This window comes from Hetaerina americana, unplaced genomic scaffold (genome assembly GCF_022747635.1).
Source record: "Hetaerina americana unplaced genomic scaffold, ioHetAmer1.1.p SCAF_8, whole genome shotgun sequence".
Taxonomy (NCBI): domain Eukaryota; kingdom Metazoa; phylum Arthropoda; class Insecta; order Odonata; family Calopterygidae; genus Hetaerina; species Hetaerina americana.
The window spans coordinates 33,589,244-33,617,243 of NW_027287427.1; the positions used below are offsets into that span (position 1 = coordinate 33,589,244).

General features: G+C 35.8%; 1 protein-coding gene across 1 annotated transcript; it reads left to right on the top strand.

The window, feature by feature from the left end:
- LOC139697823 (methyl farnesoate epoxidase-like) lies at nucleotides 1–27,838 on the top strand. Its single transcript, XM_071596679.1, has 10 exons — nucleotides 1–52; nucleotides 7,896–8,035; nucleotides 11,052–11,288; nucleotides 11,441–11,619; nucleotides 17,204–17,452; nucleotides 17,574–17,688; nucleotides 22,545–22,725; nucleotides 25,651–25,783; nucleotides 26,784–26,925; nucleotides 27,166–27,838. The coding sequence occupies exons 2-10, from the start codon at nucleotides 7,951–7,953 to the stop codon at nucleotides 27,345–27,347; spliced, it is 1,503 nt and encodes a 500-aa protein (XP_071452780.1). The 5' UTR covers nucleotides 1–52; nucleotides 7,896–7,950; the 3' UTR covers nucleotides 27,348–27,838.
- Nucleotides 27,839–28,000: the final 162 nt, after the last annotated feature.

Sequence of the window (28,000 nt, forward strand, 5' to 3'; positions counted from 1 at the left end):
CTGAGCTCTCACAGAGGAAAGAGTCGGGCATCTCTGACGCAACAGAAAGGCGGTGAGTACTCATTCGAATAGCTTAGTTTATTACGAGTATGTTTTAGTTAAAGCTACCTTACACGAGTGGAAGCATGTTGAATTTTCCTTAGGGGAGAAGCGAAAGCCCGATATAGAAATAAAATCTACATACATAAACGTGTGAAATTGTAATTAGACAAAGAAACCTTTATGTAGATTCCTGGAGAACGTATAAAACTCGGATGAGAGCCCAACTTAGTGCATTAAATTTTGTGACATCCGCCCTTTATTACAACAAGGAATATCCAAAATAATGCGTTTACGCATGTTAATCAGGTAAAAATCAGTAGATAGTTTCTAAGTAAGAGCTTGTCAAAGGGGCTTTCACAAGGAGGAGGGAGTTGATGAGAGGAATGTTGAGTAAGGATGTTAAGAAGAGACTCGTAAAAACTTTGATATGGAATGTAACTATGTACAGCACGGAAACGTGGTAATTGAAGCAGGAGGGTAGACGTAGACTGGAGACTTTTGAAATGTGGGCGTGGAGAAGAATGGAGAAGGTGAAATGAACCGAAAGGAAAATGAATGAGGAAGTGCTTGTTATGGTGGGTGAAGAGAGGGGTTTGTAGGGAGAAATCCGATGGAGGCAGGAAAAATGGATGAAGGGCGCATTGACTGGTAGTGGGATGCTGAAAACCGTAATAGAGGGGAGAATGTTAGGCAAAAGAGGAAAGGGAAGGAACAGGATAGTGATCTTGCACGGGAAGAAGGGAGGAAGGAAGTACTCCGAGATGAAGAGGGACCTGATGTAGACTAGGTTGCTGGATTTTGTTTTGTTAGGAGTCACAAAATATGTATTTGGTAGCTGTGTCCATCCAAAAACCTACCTAAACCGGTAGATTACCTAATAATAAAATAATAATATCTTAGGCATGAATCAAGTGACAAAAAGATTGCTGCATATTAATGTCATTGTAAAAATATAGCATGATAATCTTTTTCTTAATTTTGAACGCGTTCACTAGGCTTTTAAACCTGTATTGGTAGCTATATAAACGCAGAAATGGGAAAAATAGGGCGGTGTGAGAGCATCCTTTTTTTGCAGACGGGCCAGATGTGATTAAGGAACGGTTCATTTCCAGTAAAAATATTTTTCGATAACCTAGAGGGTCCGGTGTTCATCGGGAAGATGAAAAATAATTGAAGGAAAATCAAAGAGAATTAGGCTTTTGGGCTAGATGATGGAGTATTTTCTTTGAAACGATCCCCTTATGTCTACGTTTGGGATAAAGGGTGTTTAAATGTTTTGTCCCTAACCCCGAGGCTTGCTATTTAAGGAATATTTGTGGCGATACACAAATGAAACTTCATTACAAAACTACACAAACTACACAAATGACCCTTAGGTTTTTTTAGAAAAAATAGGTAGGGAGAGGTTTTATTCTGAATTAGACAAACCTTTTGTAGAATATATCATGATTGACTTAGAAGGAAGCATCATATTAATTAAGCGAATATAATAGAAAAACAAATCGATTAAAACTTGCGAGAACTGATCAGAATCACCATAATATGCCTCGCATTGTTTATTTTAATGGTAGCTTAGGCTTCTCATTTCAAGCGAACGTCATGTTTTCTTATAATTAATTCTTATCCCATACCTACCACACAGGTTATGTTTAAACCAATGCTTTCAACCCTTTTGGCTGATTCAACTAAGGTTGATTTTATTTAACTTGGTTTAACTAAATTTTTGGCATAAGAAAGGTTTATTGAATATTATTTATTTCCTTTACACTTGATGACTTCCCGCAAGCTGAGCAGACACAACTTCAGCATTAAAACCTCTAGAGTTAAAATAATTTTTTTTACCACAGGTCCAACGTCACACATATGTCCAATATGTACATATTTAGGTTTTACATCAATACCAGAAGTTATTGGGGTGCGGCGCTTGTGTGCTCTTCTCTAATGCCAACAAATCAATTTCGTTATCACACGAAAGAGCGCTAGATACTTGCGAATCCAGATAGCTTCGAAATACGATATTTACCAAAGATCAAACAGATATCAAGGGGAAAAAACTACCGAGTAACGAATTGAGAAAATTCGAGTCTTATACTGTTAAACTTAAAATATAATGTGCAGAGATTTCTCAAGACAATTAATGCAAGTAATATTAATAAAAGAGAGAACCAAAGCGATATTTTCAATTCAAATAGCGATAAGGAAGTATCAATAACTTGTGTTTAGTAAAATATGATATGCATATTTCAGTCTAGTGCCTATAAAAAATACATAGCGGGTTGAAAAATATTATGTAAGTTAAAATATTAACTAGAAGTAATTTTTTAGAAGTTAAAGTAATTAACTTCTCCCCTTCATCCAAAGTATCAATCAGATTAATGACGCTGCTGATTACAAATGCGTCTCCTTTTGAACCTATTTACAAAAAGCAATGCATTGCTACATCATGCCTCCTGTTTCAGAATTTCCTTTAGATAATTACACCTCCTATCGACATGCAAAGGGCATTGAGATATTTAATTATAAGCTATAGTAATAATGGGAGGAGAAAAACAACTGAAATTATTTCCACCATATTTGATTAGGGGTGTTTTGGTAGAGAATGGACATTCAGGCAATACGGCAATACTCCTGATCTTAGGAAGGATCAAGAGATGATTTTGCCATTAGTCTACTCCTAACAAAGTCTACATCAAAGTTTAATGTGCCACCTTATGGACAAGGTACTTTACTTCAGCTACTGTCCAAATTGTACCCAAATAGGAATTGTAATAATTTTGAAAAATTCTGCCATTATCAAACCAGGACCCTAACAGTGGATATCTTCGCTGGTGCAGTGGCACCAGCCACTGTACCAACCTGATCCCCATTTAATTTAATTTATTTGATGTTCATTTCTTTGCATTTGATTCCCATGGGGTAAAATGCTGAAAAGTTTGTTTTTAAAAATAGCATTAGAAAATGTATTAATTTTCTAATGAGTCATTAATTATCTGTTTTAGTCTATAATATACTAATTTGTCCATATCTTTTTTATTTTAATGATACTACCATTTAAAACAATATAAAATCGAAACCCTTAAGTATGCCTCTAATTCACGTCACACTTTGTGGATACCTCAATCATAATAAAGCCATAGCTATTGGTAACAGAGTTAGCTACGCCCAAGATATCCCATGAAAAATTAAATATTATTATCATAAAGTAATCTACCGTTTAAGGTAGGTTTTAGATGGGCACAGCCACCAAATAAATATTTTGTGACTCCTAACAACTCAAAATCCAGCAACCTAGTCTACATCAGGTCCCTCTTCATCTCTGATTACTTTCTTCCTCCCTTCATCCCGTCCAACATCCCAACCCTGTTCCTTCCCTTTCCTCGTTTGCCTAACATTCTCCCCTCAATCACAGTCTTCAACATCACACTGCCGGTCAATACCCCCTTCATCCACTTTCCCTGCCTCCATAGGATTTCTCCCAACAAACCCCTCTCTTCGCCCACCATACCCAGTACTTCCTCATTTGTTTTCTTCTCTGTCCCTTTCACCTTCTCCATTCTTCTCCACACCCACATTTCAAAAGCCTCCAGTCAACGTCTATCCTCCTGCTTCAATGACCACGTTTCCGCGCCGCACATAACTACACCATATCAAAGTTTTTACGAGTCTTTTCATAACATCCTTACTCAACGTCCCTCTCATCAACTCCCTCCTACTAGTGAAAGCCTCTTTGCCCAGCGCAATTCTTCTCCTTACGTCCCTACTACTTTGACCGTATTGGTCCAAAACACTTCCGAGATACGTAAACTGTTCTACCTGCTCTAGTTTTTGCCCTCCTATTATAATGTTAAGCTTGGCCTTTTTCTTTCTAGAAAATCGCATAACCCTTGTTTTATTAATATTGATTCTCATCCCATACCTGTCGCACTGAATTTCCAATCACTAAGCGATGCTTGCAACCCCTTGATTGACTGACAGACTAGATCTTGGTGATCAGCAAACATAACTGATTTTACGGATTCCCCTCCTATTTTCATTCCTATCTCCAGTTCTTCCCATGCCTATTTAATCATTTCCTCCACATATACCTGTGCGTTGAACATCCACGGTGATAACGAAGATCCCTACCTTCCACCTCTTCCTAACATTGTCCATCCGGACTTTCCGCCCCCCACTCGCATCTGAGCAGCCTGAGATAAGTACATGTTAACGGATTACCCTACTGTCTCCAATTTATTCCTATTTTCTGCAATATATTCATTATTTTTTCACAATTCACTCTATCAAAAGCCTTTTGTAAATCTAAGAAACAGGCAAATACATCCTGATTGTATTTTATGTTCCTCTCGATTGGTGATCTCATTGCTGCAATGGAATCACGCGTACCCCTCCCCTTCCTAAACCCAAACTAATCATCCCCTAAGTAACCATTTGCTCTACTCTCCATCGTTTTGTTGATGATCCTGAGAATAACTTTAGCTGCGTAGGATATCAAACTTATTTTTCTGTAGTCCTCACATGATACCTCTTTCGGAAAAGGAACGAAAACTGATCTCACAAAGTCCTCCGGCCAGATTCCCTCCTCATAGGTACTACGAATCAGGCCATATAGTCTCTTCCTCCCGCATTTCCTGACACCTTTTAGTAGTTCCGCAGGAATGTTATCCACCCCCAGGGCCTTACATAGTTTCATCTCCCTCAATGCCCTATCTATCTCATCATCAAGCATGTCTGGAGGTAAGCTATGTGCCTTTACGTCATGTTCTTCTTTTGTGTTCAACCTTATTGGCCTAAGATCTTTGCCGCACAGATCTTCTGGATATTCCTTCCATCTCTCTTGGATCTTTTCTTTGTTACTTTTACCTTAACCACCTTATCTCTTACTGTCAGCATAGATCTTCCCTTCTAGCTTCCCGATAGTGATTTAACCTTGCTATAGAGCGCACCAATTTCACCCTTCCTCTGCAAACATTCCACATCCTCGCACTGCGTCCTCCACCATGCTTATATGGCCTCATTTGTTGCCCGCCTCAAATTATTGTTTAACTCTTTGTACTTCATTTTGCCTAACTCTGTGTTTATATTCTTCCATTTTCTCCTCTCATCCATCTTTGTAATAATCTCATCCGCGATCCATGGTTTCCTGGTCATTTTCGCGTTGGCGGTTCCTTAGTGTCTGTTACAGCTTTCGATATCCCTTTTTGGTACATTTCCATTTTTCTTCGATACTACCAAGTACTTAACAGCCATCCATGATTTTCTCTACAGCCTGCTGATACCTCTTCCTTGTCAATCTATTGAATGCTTCAATATTCCATTTCCCACCCCGCCGCCCCTGCCTTATCTTTTTGAAGCGAACGCCACACTTCATAACAACTAAATTGTGATCAGAGTCCGCAACAGCTCCCGGGAAGCTGTGCGAATCTATCACACCGTTCCTAAACCTGTGCCTAAAATAATATAATCTAACTGATACCTTTCTGAGTTACCTTGCATTTTCCATGTTTACCTACGCCTCATTTGGTGTCCAAGCCAAGTACTGGTGATGACTAACCCCTGTCTCCTGCAGAACTCAACTGCTTTCTCCCTGCGGTCATTCCTCGCGCCTAAACCGTAGTCTCCCACCTCAGCACCATCTCTTCCTTCGCCTGCCGTCGCATTCCGATTCCCTATAACTATCAAATGCTTCCCTGCAGGAACACATGCCATTATGTCCTCTTATTGATGGTACATCCTATCGAATTCTTCCTTCTTATGATTCCTCGGTGGCACGTTTACCTGTACAATGACCAAATTCTTCAGTTATGCTTTTGTCTCTACTACTAATATTCTACCCGTGCTTGTTCTATGTTGACTACGCTTCTTTCTATCCCTTTATTTAATATTAAGGCTACCCCTCGTTAGCTCTCGTCCCCGCCGCTGTATATTATTCTTTAACTATTACTCGGGTAATCCCCGCTATCCTTCCATCTCACCTCGCATAGACCTAAAATATCTATATTTCCCCTATCCATCTCTTGCTTAACATTCTCCAATTTCCCTGTCCTCAACATTGTCCTGACATTCCAAGATCCTATTCTAAATAATTTGGTCTTCTTCTCTTGCGTCCTCTGATCTGCTGCTGCCGTTTTTCCTTTGCATGGATCTCGTAGGATAGCGACCGCGGAAGCCTACCCTCTACCGCTGCCGGGCACGACACATGGCCGATTGGTGCGAGTCCCGTAGTTGGCCGGACTCATATTCTCTGTAGGGTCCATCATTTTAATCTTGGGAATGATAATTGAGGATTTATCCCGTTGCCTTCCTCAATAGTGTTTTTAACGTGACACCATCACTCAATGGCCGTCACACTGGGGCCAGACGCCCTTTCAGTTGCCTCTCTGAAGAACTGACGCTGCATGGACTACCTTTCGTCTGAATCCCAACCTTCGAACTATCTAGCATGGGTGACCGTACCAGGAGTAATTATCATTACTCTCGCCAGTACAGCTCCAAGGTCATCGGAATGTCCAAGCCCTTTCACCTTGTCAAGCTTGTAGTCTATGGGAGGGAAATTAAGTACATGCCTATGAAATCAGAAGCTGTAAGCGCAGTAAAGCGAGCAATATTAATTCACACACATGACATAACCATACTGTCCAGAGATTTAACTTAACAATTAAAAATCTTTTGTTAAGTTTAGCTAAGTAAATTTCCAAGAAAGATTTGATTAATTCCATCGAAATCCATTTTGGTCACAAGTAGAGATGCTCAAACCAGAAATTAAATTGAATTCACATTTTTAAAAATTCTCCAAATAAGATCGTCATAAAGGTACAATCTTTCATGTTCCTAATTATGGTACATAATTGTAGGTGAATTTGAAGCAGTAATTATAAAAACCAAGTATAGATTTAAAAAGAAGCATCAAATTTGGCAAATTGCTATACTGATACCACCATATACATTGGTGTTTTTAAGCTATATTTGCTAGAACTTGCTTCATTAGCAGTCTCAAACTAATAGCTACACCCGTGACTCTTAATTACTGTGTGATCTCAGAAAATACTTGAAGAACAAAGAATTACAATCAAATCAGCTTATTATGGACATTCATTGAAGCATATCAGGGAACAAAAACAGCATGATTGAGCTGATTTGATAGTAAGACAAAAACTCAATATTATTTGTATAATTTCAAATAAAAATGGATTCAATTCAGCCCCACATACTGGGAAGTTAAAATTCTATTCACATTGTTTTCACCATAAAGACTAAAACATAATGATTTTTCAGATTTTCTTCAGTCAATGGATGATTAATATGAGTAAACTTGAAATAAAAATGGAAAAATTACAGGAAAAAGTAGATTATTCTAAAACATAGAATCACCTTTACTCGATAATAATCGATTTTTAGCACTTTTTTCTATTTGTATATTAAACTTACATTACTTATGTATCTAAATTTCCAATTTTTCTCTTTGTCAGTTTCCCGAAATAGAACAAAACACATATCTTTGAATATTTTAAGGACTCTAGAATTTCCCAAGATGCCTATTTTCATCTGATACATACCTCTAACTTCACTAAGGATAAACAAATATGACCCATATATGAAATAAAATAGGCCCTTAAATACCTTAAATTTATTTTAAATTTCTTATAGTAAAAAGGAACAGCTATCCATAGAAAATGAGTTTCAGGATTTTTGACAGACAAAGTGACAGGAGCAGGAAAAAGAAATATGACTTTTTCTAGGCATTTATACTTTCCAGGGTGTTAGATATATCCTAAATTTTAAATTTGGATAACCTTTTATGCATAAGTTTTAAACTCAGAAGTCATTTTAACACTTTACATTTATTTCTCACACAGGTTTATAATTCTTCTGGACTAAGTGTAAACACTGCAACTAAAATTGGGGTGCAGAATGATTGTTGATTTGATACTCACAGGAATCCTGATATACATCCTTTGGCTCTTACTACTGGCTAAACCTTCAAGATTTCCACCAGGTAAATATGCAGCAATGACAATGGTGCTGGCACCTTTGCAATAAAAGGTCACCAAGAATTTATTTTGGAAATGAGAAGTACAGATGTAATTGAAACAGTATATTCTTCAAATGGAAAATATCATTTCACACTTTCATCTACAAGGAAAAATACCAATTGTCATTGGGTGACGCAAATATTTAGACCTAAATATTTCAATATCCTGGGAAGGAAAATTCACCCTTAGCAAATTTTGATGTAATACTCATGTAAGTTTTCTTAACTACGGTGTTCATTAAAATTTCTTTGAGCTCCTTATAATAATAATCAAGTACACTAAATCATTTGAAAACATATTTGTAATTGATTGGAGGAAACATATTTTAACAAAAAAATGCAAAGTTTAAAGTAGATTTACATGGACAAAATGACCCTTCAAGTTTCAAACCTCAGTTCCTTTACCCTATTCCCTCAAAAACTTATCTGTATGCTAGTGTTTTCTGTTTTTTATGCATTTACATAAATATGCAGATATGTAACTATATGTTATCTAAAAACAAAAATGTCTCCATGTGGCTTATTTTTCTGACACATAGCTTCTCTCTAACTCTAAAATGTCCACTCCTCAACATGTCATATAAACAAATCACTGTCAACCTCTGTCTTGGAAGTGCCCTATTGACTTTCCAGATACTCTTAAAACAGGTCTCTCGTAATCAAATCTGATATATTAAAATCCATTGCCTCTTTATAGTGCAAAAGGCAAATATATTAGCATCTCAAATTGTTCTGGCTCATCTGGCAATGTCATTTATCCCCTCCTCTGTAAAAACTTCCCAGCTTTGTCCAATAAGCAACGTCCCTCATTATTGAATCAAAAACTACCACATCGCATACATCTTCGCTCTCCATTTCTATTCAAGTTGTGAAATACTCTTTCTTATTAGCAATTTTGGTGATTACTAAATGATTGTAAGGATACTATTTATTGATCCATTAGGCTACATATATATGACATAGATCTTATCAGAATATAAGTAAGGACATAAAGTACGAGGGTAATCCCAAAAGTAAGGCTTCAATTTTTTTAGAAGTAGAAAAAGCCATTTATTTTCTATGATATACACATCATTTTAAAGATTGATCAATTATCTATTTTCTTCATAATTGCATTTTTGACTGATGCATTTTTGAAAATGCTGTGACAGTTTTTGTATGCCCCTACAAGCTAGCCACCATGTCCTTGAGAAAACGTTGAACTGGAACTTCATCTCCAACCTCTTCGTCAGAGCTGAATTGCCTTCCGGCCAAATGTTCTTTCAACTTAGGGAACAGGTGAAAGTCCCTGGGGGCCAAGTCTGGATTATAGGGTGGGAAATTGACAATATCCCAACCAAAGTCTTGCAGGAGAGCAATGGTTTGGCGGGCAACATGTGGGTGATCATTGTCATGGAGATTGCATATGCCCTTGCTCAACATTCCTCTTCTTCAGTTCTGAATTGCCTGTCTGAGTTTTTTCAATGTTTCACAGTACCTTCCAGCATTTACTGTGGTCCCAGCTAGGATGAAGTTGACCAACAATACTCCCTTCTGATCCCAAAGCACAGTTGCCATGACTTATCTTGCCATGATTATGAATTACTGGCAGACTGTGTTTGTTTGAATTTTCGCGGCTTGGGGGAGAGGGATGCCGCCACTCACATGATTGTCATTTGTTCTCAAGTGTGAAATGGAATGCCCCAGTTTCATCACTCATGACAATCGACTCCAAAAATCTATCCTCTTCATCTGCAGAGCATTCAAGATATTCACATGAAGAATTGATTCGTTCATGGCGGCGAGCTGGTGCAACATGGACATACAAAAACTGTCACAGGGTTTACAAAAATGGATTTACCAAAATACCAATTAGGTAGAAAAATAGATAATTAATCAATCTTCAAAATGATGCATATATCATAGAAAATAAATGATTTTTTTCTATTTCTAAAATTGGAGACCTTAATTTGGGGACCCTCGTATAACGTTAGGAGTTCATCGAGTGTTATCCAGCAATGTTACAAGAATTCAGCAAATCTTTTTTCTCTCCCACAGAGCCTCACTAAACCAGGTTAAATACTTGAGTAGTCATTGATCATCTGTCCTATTTGAACAAAATTTCACCCCCCCCCTTTCCATCATACAGCCTAATCACTCTCTCCCTTTTGCTTTAGGCTGAAATTTCCCTAAAAGAATATGAGCATTATTCATTAAATTGTTGTTTTAATGTACCAGTCCAGTGTCTTAAAATCATTTTAATTGTCCAATGATAGATATAATTATGCATCAGAATAAATACGATGGCCTACTTCTTCATCTACCTCAAATATTTATTATTTGTATATTTTGCAATGATACATTTGATTAATTTTTCATTAAATTAAGCCACTATGGAACATTGTTTTTTAAGTAAGTATGTGAATGCTATAAAAATGTTATCTTGCACTTATCTAGTCTTAAAGTAAGGATAAAATTTCATGCTATCTTTTACAGATAATTTGTCACCATGTTCCTTTGAAAAATAAATGTTATTCATGAGGTTTTATTTGCAAGACATTTGATGAAAATGGTGAAGGAATATCATTTATCATTACCATGGTCAATAGTAGAATTGCAATGATATTCAAGAAATTAAAATCAAGAATACAAGGGGCATAATGTATCAATTTTTCAGCAACCCCTGTCTTTAATATATTCAATATTAGTATTGTACAAGTTTGTATAATAGAAGTTGAAAAAATGTTAGGAATATTCAGAAAATACATTCTGCAAAAAAATGTATCTAGTTTGAGAAAAATTTCCTAGATCTAAGCATTGAAAACTCTACTGCCTAGGATTAACCTGTTTCAGGTATTTTTCACCATGAATTTGAGTAATAATGATCATATTGGAAAATTTTTGTTACTAGTACTTAACATACTCATTTTTAATCTATAAAATTATTAAATAAAATACCTTAGTATGAAAAATAATGATTACACCAAATTTAATAATTGAGGTCCACCAATATGGCCATTTATTGGAAATATATATCAACTGCGTACATGGGGACCATACCTGTACAAGTCAATGACTGAGATGAAAAGGCGATTTGGCGAAGTGGCAGGCTTCTTTGTGGGTCCAAATCCCATTATCCTTGTCTCAGGATTGGATGCAATCAAGGAGATTTCCTTCCGTGAGGATCTATCTGGAAGGCCATTATTTTTCCACCACAAAATGGATAAGGCAGTTAATGGTACGTATTCGTTGAACCACCTTGAAATGCCCAGTACATCAATAATTTTTCAATATCCTTGGTTCAAGAGAACAGGTAAAAATAATTCTCTGGTACAGAGAAAATACATGTTGAAATTTGAGTGAATATAAGTCTTCAATCATTTTTGACAGGTATATTGTTCACCACTGGAGAAAGATGGAAAGAACAGCGGAGGTTTACACTCCGCCATTTGCGTGACTTTGGATTTGGAAAAACAAGCATGGAAAACATAACTATTGAAGAAATAGAGGCTGTGTTTGCTGGAGTAGACAAGAGTCTTGAAGGAATGGAAAAGAGTTGGTCAAAGCCAGTGAGTGAAATAAAATTAAAGTACTTTATTTCCTGACCCATAAAGCACACTTTTTTAACTCCAAAATGTACTCTAAAATCAGTCTGCTTCATATGAGCCGAGGGTACATGTGTACAACTTCAGCCTACAAGGAAAAACCAATTTGCTGGAAAAATACGTAATATTAAGTAAATTTCCCACATCAGGTGTAGAAAATGGTTACCCTGATTACAAATTTCAATAACATCACTGTTTTAAGTCATTAGTATACAACAAAGTTTTCATATTTCATTGAATGAGGGCCCTAAAAAAAATTCCCATATAAATCAAAAATGCATATAACATAGCATGTTTAATGTCATCTCACATACGGTGCTGCTGTGAAACTTATGACGACACACATAAGGCTAAAGGGGATGTTGCCCCTTGGCTAATACATTAATACATAGTATATCTCCTGATAAACTTGGAGTATACAGGCATTCAACCTTAAGTAGCATGTGAGTGTAATATAGGCATAGAAAGACTCTCCATTCTCGGGATGTCACCACGTAGGTTGTTTTTCTGACAACAGTTTTGCCCGTGTTTCAACGGGCGTCTTCAGGTCGAAGCTCGACCTGAAGACGCCCGTTGAAACACGGGCGAAACTGTTGTCAGAAAAACAACCTACGCCGTGACATCCCGAGAATGGAGAGTCTTTCATCTGAACGCCGCAAAAATCTACGATCCCATATAGGCATAAAAAATAGTACATAGTAGTAATAGTAATAGTAGCTTTTAGTACAAATTTTGATTATATCAAAATATCAGCAGAAAGTATGCATCGCATAAAAAAGTTTAAACTTTTATAATCTCATGGGACCTTTAGAGAGAAAATTGTGATACAATGTTACATTTAAACTCAAATTCATGTCTCAGCTATGTTTCAGAGCACAGCAACAATGCAGCCGAAAGATGTTTTGGCCCACTCATAATGAAGTTTTGGTATTTTACAATGAATAAACATTGATACACATGTAGCTGCCAATTTTTAATGAAAGAGTTCAACTTTCTTCGTATTAAATGTTAGCATCAAAACATTTTGATTTTTTCTGCCTGATCCAAGTATTTTTTATAAAATCTGACCTGAAAAATCTCAGTGTGCATCACATGACCAGAAAATACAATATATAATATCGACATATAAAATAATAAAACAAAACACTAATAAACAGACATTTAAAATAATCATACTCTCTACTAGCTACTTGACATGCTTCTAAATTAATAAATGAATTAAATTTTGATAAAAATGTGTGACAAACAGAAAAGAAAATGACACTTTGCCACTTTTGCAAGTCAAAGATGGCAAGACAAATGTATGCAGGAGATAACAAGAGGCTCTTATATATTTTCCTCCATAAAATGTGTGTTAGAACTGACCATTATGCTGTAGTTTATTTTTTGTTTTCTTGGACACAATTCCAGCGAGAGATATGACCGGTTCTATTAATAATCAGAAAAAACAAGTGCAGATAATGAATGATAACCTGGGATGGGCAGTGCTAGGCAGGGGAATACAACATGCCTGTGCATTATCAACTGCTCTTTCCAAGTGACTGTGTGTTTTGGGGAGGAAATGGTAAAGGAGGTAAGCAGAGTTCTGGAGACTATGAAAGTTGTTGTTGGAAGTCTTAGATTTAGTTAGATTAAGGAATGACCAAGCCATTTAGCCAATCAGCAGAGGGTTATAACATATGCTTGGTGGCAAAATCATTTTGTTAGGTTGGGGATGAGAATTAATCATAAGAAAACAAACGTAACAGCATTCTTAATATATATGAAGGCTAAAATTTACATTGAAGTCATGGGAGCTGAACTAGACCAGATAGAAGAGTTCAACTGTTTAGGAAGTGTTTAAGAAGATATTGTGCAAACTATTAGGCATTAAAAGAAAAATTTCATCTTGTAAAAAAAATTTCACAAAGAAGCAGGAGTTGATGCCAGAAACACTAAGTACAGATATTATGAAAGGACTGGTAAAAACTTTAGTTTTTATTGTTGTTATATGTGTTAAGTGCATTTTTGATGGACTAAGGCTAATCAATGGTACAAAAATAACACCCCTTTCCTCTCCTAAAAAACATCCGGACACCCAACACCCTCTTCATAAGCCCCACTTCAATTCCTCTTAGTTACTTTCTTTTTCATTCAATAGACATGCATATCCTATATATAACCCTTCCTTGCTTGCCTAATTTTCCCCCCTCATTTACTGTTTTCAAAAACTGATTGCCAATCAAAATACTCTGCACCCATCTGTCCAGCCTCCTATGGATTTTTCCAGATTACCCATTCACCTCAACCACCTTGTCCAGTACTCCCTTGTCTGTTTTCCTTCCAATCCATTTCACCTTTTCCATCTTTCTCTGCATACCAAAAGCCTCCATTTATGCTTATCCTGCTTCAAAGGCAATGTTTCCACACTGTGAAAACCAAGATCTAAATGAAATCTTTAAAAAGTCTTTCTTAACATACTTACTAGCATCACTATCATGAATTCTCTTTTCCTTTTGAAATCTTCTTTACATAATGTGATTCTTGTTCTTATTTCTCTAATACTTTGACCATTTTGGTCCAAAACACTTTCGAAATAGGTAAACTGTTCCACTTAATGTAGTTCATGAACGTCAATTTTAATATTTAATTTAGCTTTTTCTTCTTGGAAAACTGAACAACCTTTGTTTAGTTTATATTTATTCTCTTCCCATATTTATCACAATGACTTTGCAAGGCACTCAGCAATGCTTGAAACTCAATGGCTTAATGGAAAAATAAACCTAGACCATCAGCAAGCCTAACTGATTTTATGCATTGTTCACTGACTTTCATTCCTACCTCCAGTAGTTCCCATGCTTCTTTTAACATTTCCTTCACACATATTTTGATAAGCTCGGGTGATAAGGACACCCATTTCTCACCCCTTTTCCTATTACTGAGCATCCCGACTCTCCACCCATCGCTGACACCTGAACACTTTGAGACATGTAGAGGTGGCTGAAAAGTCTTTCATCCAATATCTACAATCTACACCTATTTTCTCCAATACATTAATTAATTTGACAGAATATATTCTATTGAATTTCATCATGAAACAAACAAATACATCTTGATTTTATTCTATGTTCCTCTCTATTGGTGACATTACTGCTATGGCACATGTCTCCCCCTTTTCTGAACCCAAACTGGCCATCCCTTGAATTATTATTCATACTACACTACATCCCTTTATTGATGATTCTTATTACTACTTTATCTCCGAGCAAAATCAAACTTATTGTTCAATAATTCTCAAACATGGATCATTTCCTGTTTTGGGATTGAAATTATGAGCTAATGAAGCTTAGGGCCAAATACATCCCTCATAAATGTCCATATAAATGAATTAGTCCATAAAAACTCTTCCAACCCCATTTTTCTAAGCCTATCCATAGTTCCATGGTTATGTCATCTGCCCCCATAGCATTATTGATTTTAAACACTTAATACCTTCTCTATCTTGCCATCGAATGTGCCTGGGCATAAGCTATCTCTATCCATGTTATATTCTCTTTCTAATGTAAGCCTGCTGGCCGAGTGAAATAATACTTCATTTTATCAACCTATTTCCCATGAATCCTGTATTATAGTCACAAATATCCCCATACCTCAAAACCCATGGACCCAAGAAATAGCTAACGAAAGCTGATATCACCATTCTTTCTGCCTCCAACCCATATACTTTCCATTTTTACCTGTTTCCCAAAATAAAAAAACCTAAAGACCCAGGCTAACTTATTATTTCAAATATCAATTCATTCACAGAATACATTTCTGATTACATTGTTTTCCATCTTAAATCCCTAGTCTCTGCACTTTCTTCCTTCATTTGCAACACATACCAAATTCTGCAGTATTTGTCAACAAATACCAAATTCTGCAGTATCCAACTCCCTCTGCAAAGCAATGTAATAATGGCTGCTATGGATGTACCCTCCTTACACATTTACATTCCCCACAGTGAAGGCATTTCTGCACTTGGGCATTGCCTTTCTCAATGCTCGACTCACCTCATCCCCTCCACCAATTTCTTCCTCAACGTGATCTGTTTTGCATCAGGAAAAAATGTATACTCCTTCAAAGATAAATTAATCCTACTAATAAAAGGTACTGCCATGGGTGTAATATCAGCTCCCTTACATGCACACCTGTTGACGGTCCTTCTTGAGGGAGAGTTCTGCTTTTCCCAGGCTATGGAACAACTTTCTTGGGTTTGTTTCATTGATGATAGAGATATTTTTAATCCAAATCGTTGACTCCAAGTCTTACTCCAAATTCATTTCCCAATTCAACTCCTCTTTCTCCACATCATTCACCTCCTTTGCCTCTGGCACCTATATTACCATTTTAGACACTGAAATCTCCCTTGCCAAACACCAGTTCTTTGCCTCAGTTTATAATAAGCGTACCACCAGTATCTCCATTTCATGAACTCCCACCCTTCATACACTAACCATTCATATTATTCCTATTAATTTTCGAATACCCATCCATATTTGTGCCACATTTAGGATTTGCCTATCAGATTTCCATTAATCATTCATCACACTAATATCGTTTAGATAACCTCAAATCCTCCCTCCTTAAATGTGGCTATCGACTTTCCCTTCTTAATCACCCCAATATCCCTACCTCTTCCTCATGCAGGCCCTGCCCTAAATCCAAAACTGATACATGATTGAACCTCTGCTCCTTGTTTTTCTCTGGTATATAGTACATAAGGTGACCAAATTATTTGAAAACTTTTTCCCATCCCTTCCCATCATCTCTTAAACTTTGTTTCTAAATGCTCCACTGTCTATTATAGACAATGCCAGCCTTCACAACATTCTGCTTTACCACTGCCCTCCACCCACAGCTCCCTCCTCCAAAACTCTAGGGTCATACCCAAGTCATGTTGTAAAACACTTCTTCTTATCCACTTTCCATTTTCACCTGTCCAAACAATCAAATTTCACTTTAAATTTCATCACACTGAACCTAATATTCGAAAAAGGTCACCTACTTATTACAGTGCCACCAGTGCCCCTCTTTATGCATAGGTGAAGCTTCTACTCTCCTTTCCATTCACATTAACAACCACCAAATACCTTTCTCAGTTTCAAGTTCCAAAGTATTACCTCACTCACAATCTTTCATTTGATAATTTTTATACCATTATTATCCACTACTTTCTAGCTCATGTTGTGTATATCACATAGTCAATAAAATATGACATTACCAATACTCTGGTTGTTAGTCATTCTACCAACCAAGACTCAACAATTTTCATTACACTTAAACATCCCTGCTCCCTCAAACATGGGGCTAATCCTTAATTCAATAATTACTCTTTCCTCATTTCCAAGTTATACCCTAGTCCTGCCCATTATATTGTAGCATAGAATATTAAATATTATATATATATATATATATATATATATATATATATATATATATATATATATATATATATATATATATATATATATATATATATTCTTCCATTCAGTCTCATTTAATCATAATTTATTCTTTTCCTTTTCAGATAGTTGTCCATGAAATACTAGGAACAGCAAACATAAATGTAATATGGCACATTTTGGCTGGTAGAAGGTATAGCTTTTCTGATCCATACCTCAACCAATTATTGAATTACATCAAGGAAGTAATTGCAGGGAATGAAATTGGAGGAAAATTGGAGCTGGCATTCCCTAAAATAGTTGCCATGTTTCCATTCCTGTCAGATGCTATGGCAAACTGTGAAAAAAGAGAAAAAGTAAAATCATTTATTAAGGTATGTGCAAGCTACCTTAACCGATATGGAAAGCAATTGGAATAAGTTATGTACATAATTGAAAGATCTTCTATTACTGAACTTTAATAATATGAACTTCGGTTTTGCCATTTCCTTTCAGAAAGATGTACAGGAACACAAGAAGAATATTGATATTGAAAATCCTAGAGATTTCATTGATATTTATTTAGCAGAAAAGGAAAAGAGAAAGGATGATCCTGGCTCCACATTCACAGGTAAAAACCTTGTTTATCATAATGTGGACACCATATGTTAACATTTAGAGGAAATGGTCTAAAATAAATCAATGAAACTGGAAAATATGTACTTTTACTTTAAAAAAGTGAGGTTTAATTTAGGAAACATATATAAATATGTTGAAATATTCAAATGCCGTTCAAAGCTAGGATGATTTTCAAAATGTAAATTTCAGGGATTAAATCTAATTAAAAAACCATTAACAAAATAATCAACCCGAAGGTTAATTAGGTAGGTGATGGTAGAGTTTACCCAGTACTAAGCCCGATGGCACGTGAAATTCACACATCAGGGTAGGGGGGCCAGTTCCTTTCCCTGTGCTGGTTATGGTTTCTCAGGAAAAAAATCACATAGCTTGGGTGGGGCAGTAGGTGCCCAGAGTGACTTGCCCAGGAATTCAACCCGGGCCCTCCAGTCAGTAGTCCAATGCTCTACTCCCAGGACTACCACAACCCTATGGTTTTAATTATGTGCCTTGAAATCATCACAAAGCAGGTTAATGAAAAAATTATAATAGGTATTTAATTATGAACCGGACTCTTAAGGGTAAGGATGTAAAGGTAAGGGTAAAGTCCCTCTAGCCCATTTTCTTAATTTAATTAGTGTTGTTAAAGATAGGAATATAAAGTTTATTTTGTTATATATAACTTAATTCGTGTTTGAGTGACACGATTTCAATGAATCATCATTAAACCCTTTTGCTGCGGTGGATGCACCTAGTATATTTGCATGGTAGACTGGTGAGAACATATTTTTCACCCCCTCTGTCGTGCATTATCATACTTTGAAATTTAATAAAAAATATGTTCATCACAATAAATTGATAATAATATTTCCAATTAATTAAATAGTGAATCTAGATTACTGCTATGATGTCTATGATTTTATTATTTAAATCATTTTAATATCTTGGCAGCAATAAAGGCTGAGACATGACACCCTCCTTTTTTGCCACATGTGAGAAGTAGGGTTCCAGAGAGGGAACTGTAGTAAAAAGATCAACAAAGAGTAAAATACAATGGAACTTTAAGCATATCAGTCAGTAGTACCCCAAATGACTTTTATCTTAAAGCATTTCTACTCCCAAAGAGGGATAGTGCCAGCCGCAGAAGGGGAAATTGAGCAACTTTAATAAGAGCAGGTTTCGTTCTTTCCTTGGTGGAGCTAGGCAGAGTAGGTGGTATATAATAGTTCCCAGGGAATCGTCTTAATGGAATATTTTCTCATAAGTTTTATCCATACAGGCCTCACTCATTCAGTAGGTTCACTATTTTTGTATTTCATGAGTGTAGCGGCAGATCTAAAAAATGCCTCTGGAAAGGATAAATTTGTCCCATGACGAGAAGTGACCCTATGGAATTGCATAATCATCGTATATTCAAATGCTCAGATGATCATAACCCAGATTGTCCTCACTTTGCTGCCATTTGGCAGTATGCCAATCAGCAAAAAGCACTTCATTAATTTCACTATTTCCCCATACAATCACTATTAATACAAACTTCTCATCACATTAATCATTTTATTTTTTGAAAGGACTAACATGTAATAAATTGGCATATAATCTCACTAAAAATAATAATTTTATCATATATTAGGAACAACTTCATAGTTCTCCCAAAGGAAAATAGGCAGGTTTCAAATAAACGAATGACTTTTGGAAAATATAATTATTTTAGAATAGATGTAACTTTTTCAGGAAATATCTAACTAGTGACAAGGTTATGAATCCAAGCACATGATGCTGTTGCCTAAAACTTTTAAGTACTTGCAAATTCCCACTTCAGAGCCTCTTTTACTCCTGTAACTCAATTAAATATTCAATCAAAATCATTATGAGGGTAAAAAGAAACTTAAGATTTCCACCACAAAAATTTAAAATTTCATGACCATAGTTTGGATGCTGCGCATCATCATCAGGTAACATACATCAACATTTTTCAACTTATATAGTCTGGCTCCAAGAGGGGAGTAAGGGAGATGGGGTAAGTTGAGCTCAGGTGCAGTAGCCTATTAATGGTCAAGGGGAGGGGAGGCTATGTATTGGAAGGTTACTGGCCCAAATTTGTGAAAGTTTATATTAATTAAGTGATAATTAAATGAAAAACACAATGAAACACTCCACCGTTCTTAGAAATAGTAGCAGAAAAAAAACAAACACATTGTGTTCTAAATTAGAAGGGGTGTTTGTCGGCAATGGTTTGGCCTTTATTAAGGGACGGTCGATGATCATCACTGCCTTGTTGGGGGTAAAGTTGGTACGGAAAGATATTGGAGTCTTTTAAGAATTTTAGGAGGGGGGAATGGGAGAGGTATAATGTTTCATTGACCACCTCAAACCTGTCAGACTGAAGGGATTGCCAAATTTCCAACTCCTCCAAAGCATTCAACCAGCGTCCTTTCATTTCAGTGTGAAGAATGTCTGCTGTGAAGTTACTGCTGCAATTTTTATCTAAGAGGTATTCGGCAAATTGGGATATGTTGTCTTTCTTTATGAAGCATGAATGGTGTTCGTTGATCCTAATATCAAATCTCCTCCCTGTTTGTTCAATATAGATGGCATTGCGGTCCATACAATTTAGTTTATAAACCCCGCTTTGTTGCATTATGTCAATTTTGTCTTTTGGTGAACCTAATATGTTTTTTTAAAGTATGTGTGTTGTAAAGAGCTGTGTTGATTTTGTTTTTGGAGAGTTATATGTTGAATCCTGAGTGAAATGTGGCCAATAAATGGAATTCTCTGCCATCGGTGCTTGTTAAGTGTAGAAGTGTGGTATATGGATTTCTGGGCTATCGTGTTTGTTTTCTGTTGCATTTGTTGTCAATCATTATTTTCCTGTAACTGTTGTTGACTGCAATTTGTTTAATAATTTGGAGTTCCTCTTGTTTTTTCTGTGGTGACATTGGAATATCACATACCCTGTGTAACAGGGAATGAAAGGCAGCGCGTTTTTGTGAATGGTGATACTTGGATGTGGAGTGGATAATATAGTTGGAATAACACTTTTTTCTGTATATGGGAAGGTCAAACCTATGATTAAATTTGATTTTATGCTTTAAACCATCCAAAAAAATGTGTTATCTTGGTTCCAATGTGTAGACGACATCTTCTGTGTTATGACTGGTTCAATGCTCATGTGCTCATGACAATTAGACCATTTTTTGACTCAGTGAAATTCTTAAGATGTATGTATACAATTCACAAATGAGTTGGAAAGAGATGGTGCCTTAAATTTCCTGGATTTGACTGTGAAAATAATTAATCAAAGGTTAGACCTTTCCATACTAAAAAATGATAAAGTAGTCTTATGTGAATATTATGGCACAATTAGTTTGACGACACAAACAGCTTAGGATCAGCAACAAAGGGATGGAGGGAGATGTCCTGTAAGCAAATGACTGCTTACAGGACAATAGGCTTAGATTTAGAAAGGGGATGGCCGCACATGATGCCAAAGCAATAGTGAAGCCACAATAGAATGGAACAGAGTATAACCAGGTTATATCTGTATGCTCCATGGATTAGGAGAAGGCATTTGACAGAGTGGCACAAATAATGACTGTTCCACAAAAGGTAGGAGTGTACTGAAGGGATAGATGAGTTATCTACATCCTGCAAAAATGCAGATAGCAAATTCAAAGCAAAAAAGGGTCAATATGTGTAGCTCAAGGCAAGGAAGTAGAAAAAGGAAGTAAGACAAGAGATGCCTATTATTACCTGATCTTTTCAATTGACCGTGATTCACAAAAATGGTACATTTCTTCAGGGTGCGCTGGATCAAGAAATCATTTTTTTTCCAAGGAACATGTGATGTAAAATACTTTGCTATGGATCTACAGCAAAGCCTGAAAATGGCTATTGTGGTGGAACAAATTCATAGAATTCAGCTGCGTTTTTAAACCACAAAATATCTGCCTTGGTAAATGTCTGGCATAGTCTTTCTTTTTAACAGAATACATGTTACCAGATCACACCTCAATACAAATGAAAAATTTTTATTTAAAAGGATTTTTTGTGTTGCCATTAAAATTTGAGAAATACACCAGAGTAGTCTATAATACTGTTATTATTATTTTATTTAATTTTCTATCCTAGCTGTCTGGCTCACTATTTCTTCATCATCTCCAAACCTAAATGACTTAATTATCTCACTGCCCAATTTTATTTCCTCATCAAGGCTTTCCCATTCTATGCTTTAAAACTTTCTCAGCAAATATGTTGAAAAGTACTAGTAATAATGAGAAAACCTGCCTAATCTCCCTGCCTATCACTGTGCATGCTGATTCCCCCTCTATTACTTGTTCCTGTGTCATCTGATTCATACACAAGCTTTGAATAAGTTGGCAAATCCTTCAGTCTGCTCCCATATTCTGTTCTAATACCACTAACTGTGACTGCTCTACATGGTCAAACATCTTCTAAAAATCCATGGAGCACAACAAGACATCCTGATCATATTCAATTCATATGTATTGAATAAATTAAAACTACATCTGCAAAGTACTCCACTGAAATTGGTATCCTATTCATTGAACAAATTGCAAGCAGAGGTCACAATAACAATTGGCAATACATTGTTAAGTAGAGTATTAGAGATCTAATTATTTACCAAGAATCTGCGCGGGAATCCAGATAGGAAATTCTATTGCCATTGCCCAGTTTACAATTAATATCCTTTTAATAAAGCCTGTTTTGTGTAGTTTTCCTATCTTAAGAGCTCTAATTAGGAAATTTTACTGTTTGATCAGTTCATTCTGTTGAGTGTCAATTATTATTATCACAAATTGTCACTGACAGCCCAATTATCAACAATGCCTACCTTCTTCTTTACAGATGATCAGCTAGTTGGAGTAGGCCTGGATTTGTTTGCAGCTGGATATGACACAACTTTCAACACTATTGTATTTTCGTTGCTATATATGATTCTCAACCCAGAAGTGCAAAGCAAAGTTCAGGAGGAAATGGATAGCATCATTGGTAATGATAGACTCCCATCTTTTCAGGACAGAGACAGGTCTGTATGATTATTTCTCTACTATTTTATCAACATTTACCGTTACACTTTTTCACAAGGGATGTACCTATGCTCAACTGAGTACTTCCTCCCAAACACTAACGTGGTTTTATGAGAGATGAAAGTAAGGCAATCCATTAGTCTGTAATTATGAAATCATATAATTTATGATGCTTTCAAACCATTGTGTTACTATTATTAAGTAATCCTCCGGTTAAGGTAGGTTTTGGATGGACACAACTACCAAATAAATATTTTGTGACTCCTAACAAAGCACAATCCAGCAACCTACTCTACATCAAGTCCCTCTCCATCACTGGGTTCTTCCTTCCTCCCTACATCCCATCCAACATCCCTATCCTCTACCTGCCCTTTCCTCTTTTGTCTAACATTCTCTCTCCCTTCTATTACAGTGTTCAACATCCCACTACCGACCAATATGCCCTTCATCCACTTTTCCTGCCTCTATAGGATTTCTCCTAACAAACCCCTCTCTTCACCCACCATAACAAGTACTTCCTCATTTGTTTTCTTCTTGGTCCATTTCACCTTCTCCATTCTTCTCCACGCCCACATTTCAAAAGTCTCCAGTCTACGTCTACCCTCCTGCTTCAATTACCACGTTTCCGTGCTGTACATAGTTACATTCCATATCAAAGTTTTTACGAGTCTCTTCTTAACATCCTTACTCAACATTCCTCTCATCAACTCCCTCCTCCTTGTGAAAGCCTCTTTGCCTAGCGCAATTCTTCTCCTTAAGTACCTACTACTTGGACCGTGTTGGTCCAAAACACTTCCGAGATACGTAAACTGTTCTACCTGCTTTGGTTTTGGCCTCCTATTTTAATGTTTAGCTTAGCCTTTTTCTTTCTATAAAATCGCATAACCTTTGTTTTATTAATATTGATTCTCATCCCATATCTGTCACACTGAATTTCCAATTCACTAAGCAATGCTTGCAACCCCTTAGGCTGACTGACAAACTAGAGCTTGGTGATCAGCAACCCTAACTGATTTTACGAATTCCCCTCCTACTTTCATTCCTATCTTCAGTTCTTCCCATCCCTCTTTAATCACTTCCCCCAAATATACATGTACATTGAATATCAACAGTGATAATAGACAATCCTGCCTTCAACCTTTGCCTAACATTTCCCATCTGGACTTTTCATCCCCCACTTGCATTTGAACAGTCTGAGACATGTACAGGTTAAAGGATTACCCTCTTATCTCTCCAATCTATTCCTATTTTCTGCAATATATTCATTAGTTTTTCCCATTTCACTCAATCAAATGCCTTTTGTAAATCTAAGAAACAGGCAAATACATCCTGATTGTATTTTATGTTCCTCTCGATTGGTGATCTCATCGCTGCAATGGCATCACATGTGCCTCTCCCCATCCTAAACCCAACCTGATCATCCCCTAAGTAATGATTTGCTCTACTCTCCATCCTTTTGTTGATGATCCTGACAATAACTTAAGCTGCGTAGAATATCAAACTTATTTTTCTGTAGTCCTCACATGATACCTCTTTTGGAATAGGTACTAACAGTGATCTCACTAAGTCTTCCGGCCAGATTCCTTCCTCATAGATACTACGAATCAGTCCATATAGACTTATCTTCCCCATTTTCCTAAACCTTTTCAGAAGTCTTGCAGGAATGTTGTCCACCCTCACAGCCTTATTTGATTTCATCTCCCTTAATGCCCTTTCTATCTCATCATCAAGTAAGTCTGGAGGTAGGCTATATTCCTCTACATTAAGTTCTCTTTTTATATGTTACCTTGTTGGCCTAATTACTTTATCATAAAGTTCTTAAACCATTGTCTACATCCATGTAAATGCAGTACATTACAATTAGTACATAGAAAGTAGAACAAAAGAAAGATAATTTTTTCAAGTTTACCTTGAATTCTGCAATAGAGTAATCAACACTAGTAACAATAGTATAATATAATTTGCTTATTTTTGACTAAACATATATCTACATCAAAAGCTAGCCCTAGTTCACCTCTCTAAGTTAAAGGCAATCGGTTGAAAAACATTTTGGTATAAGATAGTATGATACAAATGTCTAATAGGCATTAATATTATACTCTCTTATATCAAACTATGCTTCCCAGCCTAAGCAGAGGCTGGGAATGAACTTGATCACCATGGTGGCATGGCTTGTTCAAGCATACATCATCACAGTAATCAAATTTCATCCTTGGAATAAAAAGTGGGGTCACCAGTTTTTTCTAACACTGGGATATCCCAAGTCTCTCACTTTTCCATGTGAGAGACTTGAGATAGACTGAAATTCAATGGATTTGACCAGAGTAATAGCCATTCTAAAATATGTAAAGCAAGTTACAAGTACAAGGACAGTTTTCTTTCAACCTTTGATGGGCCATAAAAAGAGACTAGTTAACATTAAAAAATTATTTATTACATAATCATAATCATTGTAGAAAGATAATTAGTAGAAATATCATGTTCTCATACTTGGGAGTGGAGAAAAATGAAAAAGGTGAATTGGACAAAAGGGAAAACAAACAAAATAAGTTCCAGGCATGGTTGGGGTTGTTCTGAGAAATTCCAAAGAGGCAGAAAAGATGTAATCCAAGCATTTTGTCAGGAAATGGGATTTTAAAGGCTGTGAGAAATGGCAGAGCATAAGCAAGCAAGGAAGTGGTAGGAATTGAATAGGCATGTTGGATAGAATGAAAGGAGAGAGAGAGTATGTTGAATTTTATTGTGCTACCAGATATCATTGTTATTTGTTAGGAGAAGTAAAGAAATGTATCATTGTACTGGTTGCATAAACTATGTTCATCCAAAGCTTATTTTACTTGTATGTAGTAGAATACCAACAACAAAACAAAATTTGTCACTTATCACATCTGTGCATAACATTTATACATGTAATAATTTTTCAGTCATAGACTTCCATACACTGAGGCAACAGTTCTGGAAATTCTTCGGTGCAGCACTGTTGTGCCAATGTCTGTTCCTCATGCACCTCTACATTTTATGAAGGATACTGAGTTTAGAGGCCATGTTATTCCAAAGGTAAATCTATTCTTTAATTTTATTTCTTTCACTTATCATTGGGTCTGATGTTGTAAGAATGCCATTTTAAAAAGTATGGTCATCATAGAAATTAAAAAAAGATTATTCTTATGATAATGCCAATTCCATTGAAAAATATTATTCTAAGTTTATTAGATTGAGAGATTTGTGACACTAGAATTTGGACTGAGGTAATGAAAATCTAGATTTGGAGTGAAATACTATAGTAACTCTTTAAAAAAAGCTTGATTGTGATCCATAGCAATTCTAATGATTCCTACACTCTAAAATTTTTGCATTGTAATACATATTTAGCAGTTGATTCCATGAAAAGCTACTGTCACAGCATATCCCGTAGTTTCTTGGAATCCATTAAATTTGTTTCATTTATTATGTATTGAAAAACAGATAAGAAATGGATGCATAATGGGATCTTTATATACATAACAGACCATGTCACAATTTTGTTATCAGAGAAACAATAAATTATTCCATTATTTCACTTGAAAATTTCAGTCCCATATGTTCCATATGTTATTTCAGTAAATGGCATCAAACTCTGCAGCAAAATTATTTGCAAGGTTGATGAAAAACAATGGATGTATTGATGAATGGATAATTAATCAAAGAATGCTAAATGAATAAGGGATCAGTATTTACTGGTTAAAAGATTTCTCTCTCATAAATATAATGCTAATATGTGTACTTTTCTTTATTAACCCTTAAGATGTTCAATTGAATATATTTTTTCATTAATTTTAAGCATAATTAAGGACAAAAGTATTATTATTCCACAATTCAATTTTACATCTGAGCAATCAAACACACCAAATCTGGTTTACTAATTTTTGTCAATAAAACTGGGCCAATGGTTAAAAACATAGATTCAATTTATGAATTCCTCTCCATTACCTACCTACAAATGTATGAATAATTAACAAATAATTCATAACTGACAGATATTTAAAACATGCATCGAAATTATAAATTCTTTCCATAGAATGCACAGATTTTCCTCAACCTGTACGAGCTGCATCATGATCCTGATATATGGGGTGATCCACAAAACTTCAGACCTGAGAGGTTTCTGAATGATGAGGGAAAGCTGATTCGGCATGAAGCTTTAATACCATTTGGAATAGGTAAGTTATCCATGTTACAAGTTTCATTTTATTGTAAAGTCTATGTAAATTTAAAAAATATAATTTTAGCTGAACATGACAGTACTAGGCATTTAATTTATGATATCCAATTAAAGAATAAGTTTTTATAGTTCCATGAGCATTTCATGGATAAATTTATACAAAATTCTGAACCTTGATATCCATGATTTTATAAGAAAAGTGAATTTCCAGGCACTCATCAAATATATCATTTTTCAGGGAAGCGATCATGCCTTGGAGAATCCCTAGCACGTAACAATGTATTTTTATTCTTTGCATGCTTGATGCAAAGGTATTCATTGCGAGTACCTGAAGGAGAGCCAAATCCATCTGATGATCCAATTGGAAATATTACCATTATGCCAAAACCCTTCAGAGTGCAAGTGAAGAAGAGACATTAAATTAATTTTTTATGAATATATGTATAGCATGATCTACATATTCAGTACATACACTCACAAATATAAAAAAGGCCATAAAATTTATCACTTTTTCAAGGCATCTGATGTACCATCAGTACCTCATCACAAATTCAGTTTTAAATAACTGTGAGTTTGAACCCTCACAGAGATATATTGTACACTACCTTCTGAGTTTATTTAATAAAGTCTGCCAATTCAATCTTATATTGGACACAGAGCTATACTGTAGAGTGGGCCGTACATTACCTAAGATGTATGTATAACCTGTGCCCATATATTCCTCAAAGACATTCACAAAAAACTTTCCGCATGCTATTTCAGTCAAACTAGAAGAAAGAATTCTTCACTTACTCACACTTTTTGTTCAGATTTGAGAAATAACCCCATTTCAGTATTAATCATGATATGTGGGCTGTTTTCTAGTTTCTAGCATGTTAATATGGTACTATGTTGTGCAATATTTTTGTAATTGAGTGATAAAATTATATAATTTGAAATAAGGATTGACTATTACTCATCCAGCAGAGCTATGCCCTGAATGTGAGGATGGTCAAAGGAAATATCATCTCTACCAAAATGCAAATGTTCTAGCATGGCCATCATTAAATTGCATTATAATAGTCCACCAAGAA

What these genes read in the sequence shown, in the direction of transcription:
- LOC139697823 (XM_071596679.1), top strand. Translation starts at nt 7,951, where the DNA reads ATGATTGTTGATTTGATACTCACAGGAATCCTGATATACATCCTTTGG. An exon ending in TCTTTTCAGGACAGAGACAG is followed by an intron (nt 22,726 to 25,650) that starts GTCTGTATGATT and finishes ATAATTTTTCAG; the next exon opens with TCATAGACTTCCATACACTG. An exon ending in GAGGCCATGTTATTCCAAAG is followed by an intron (nt 25,784 to 26,783) that starts GTAAATCTATTC and finishes TTCTTTCCATAG; the next exon opens with AATGCACAGATTTTCCTCAA.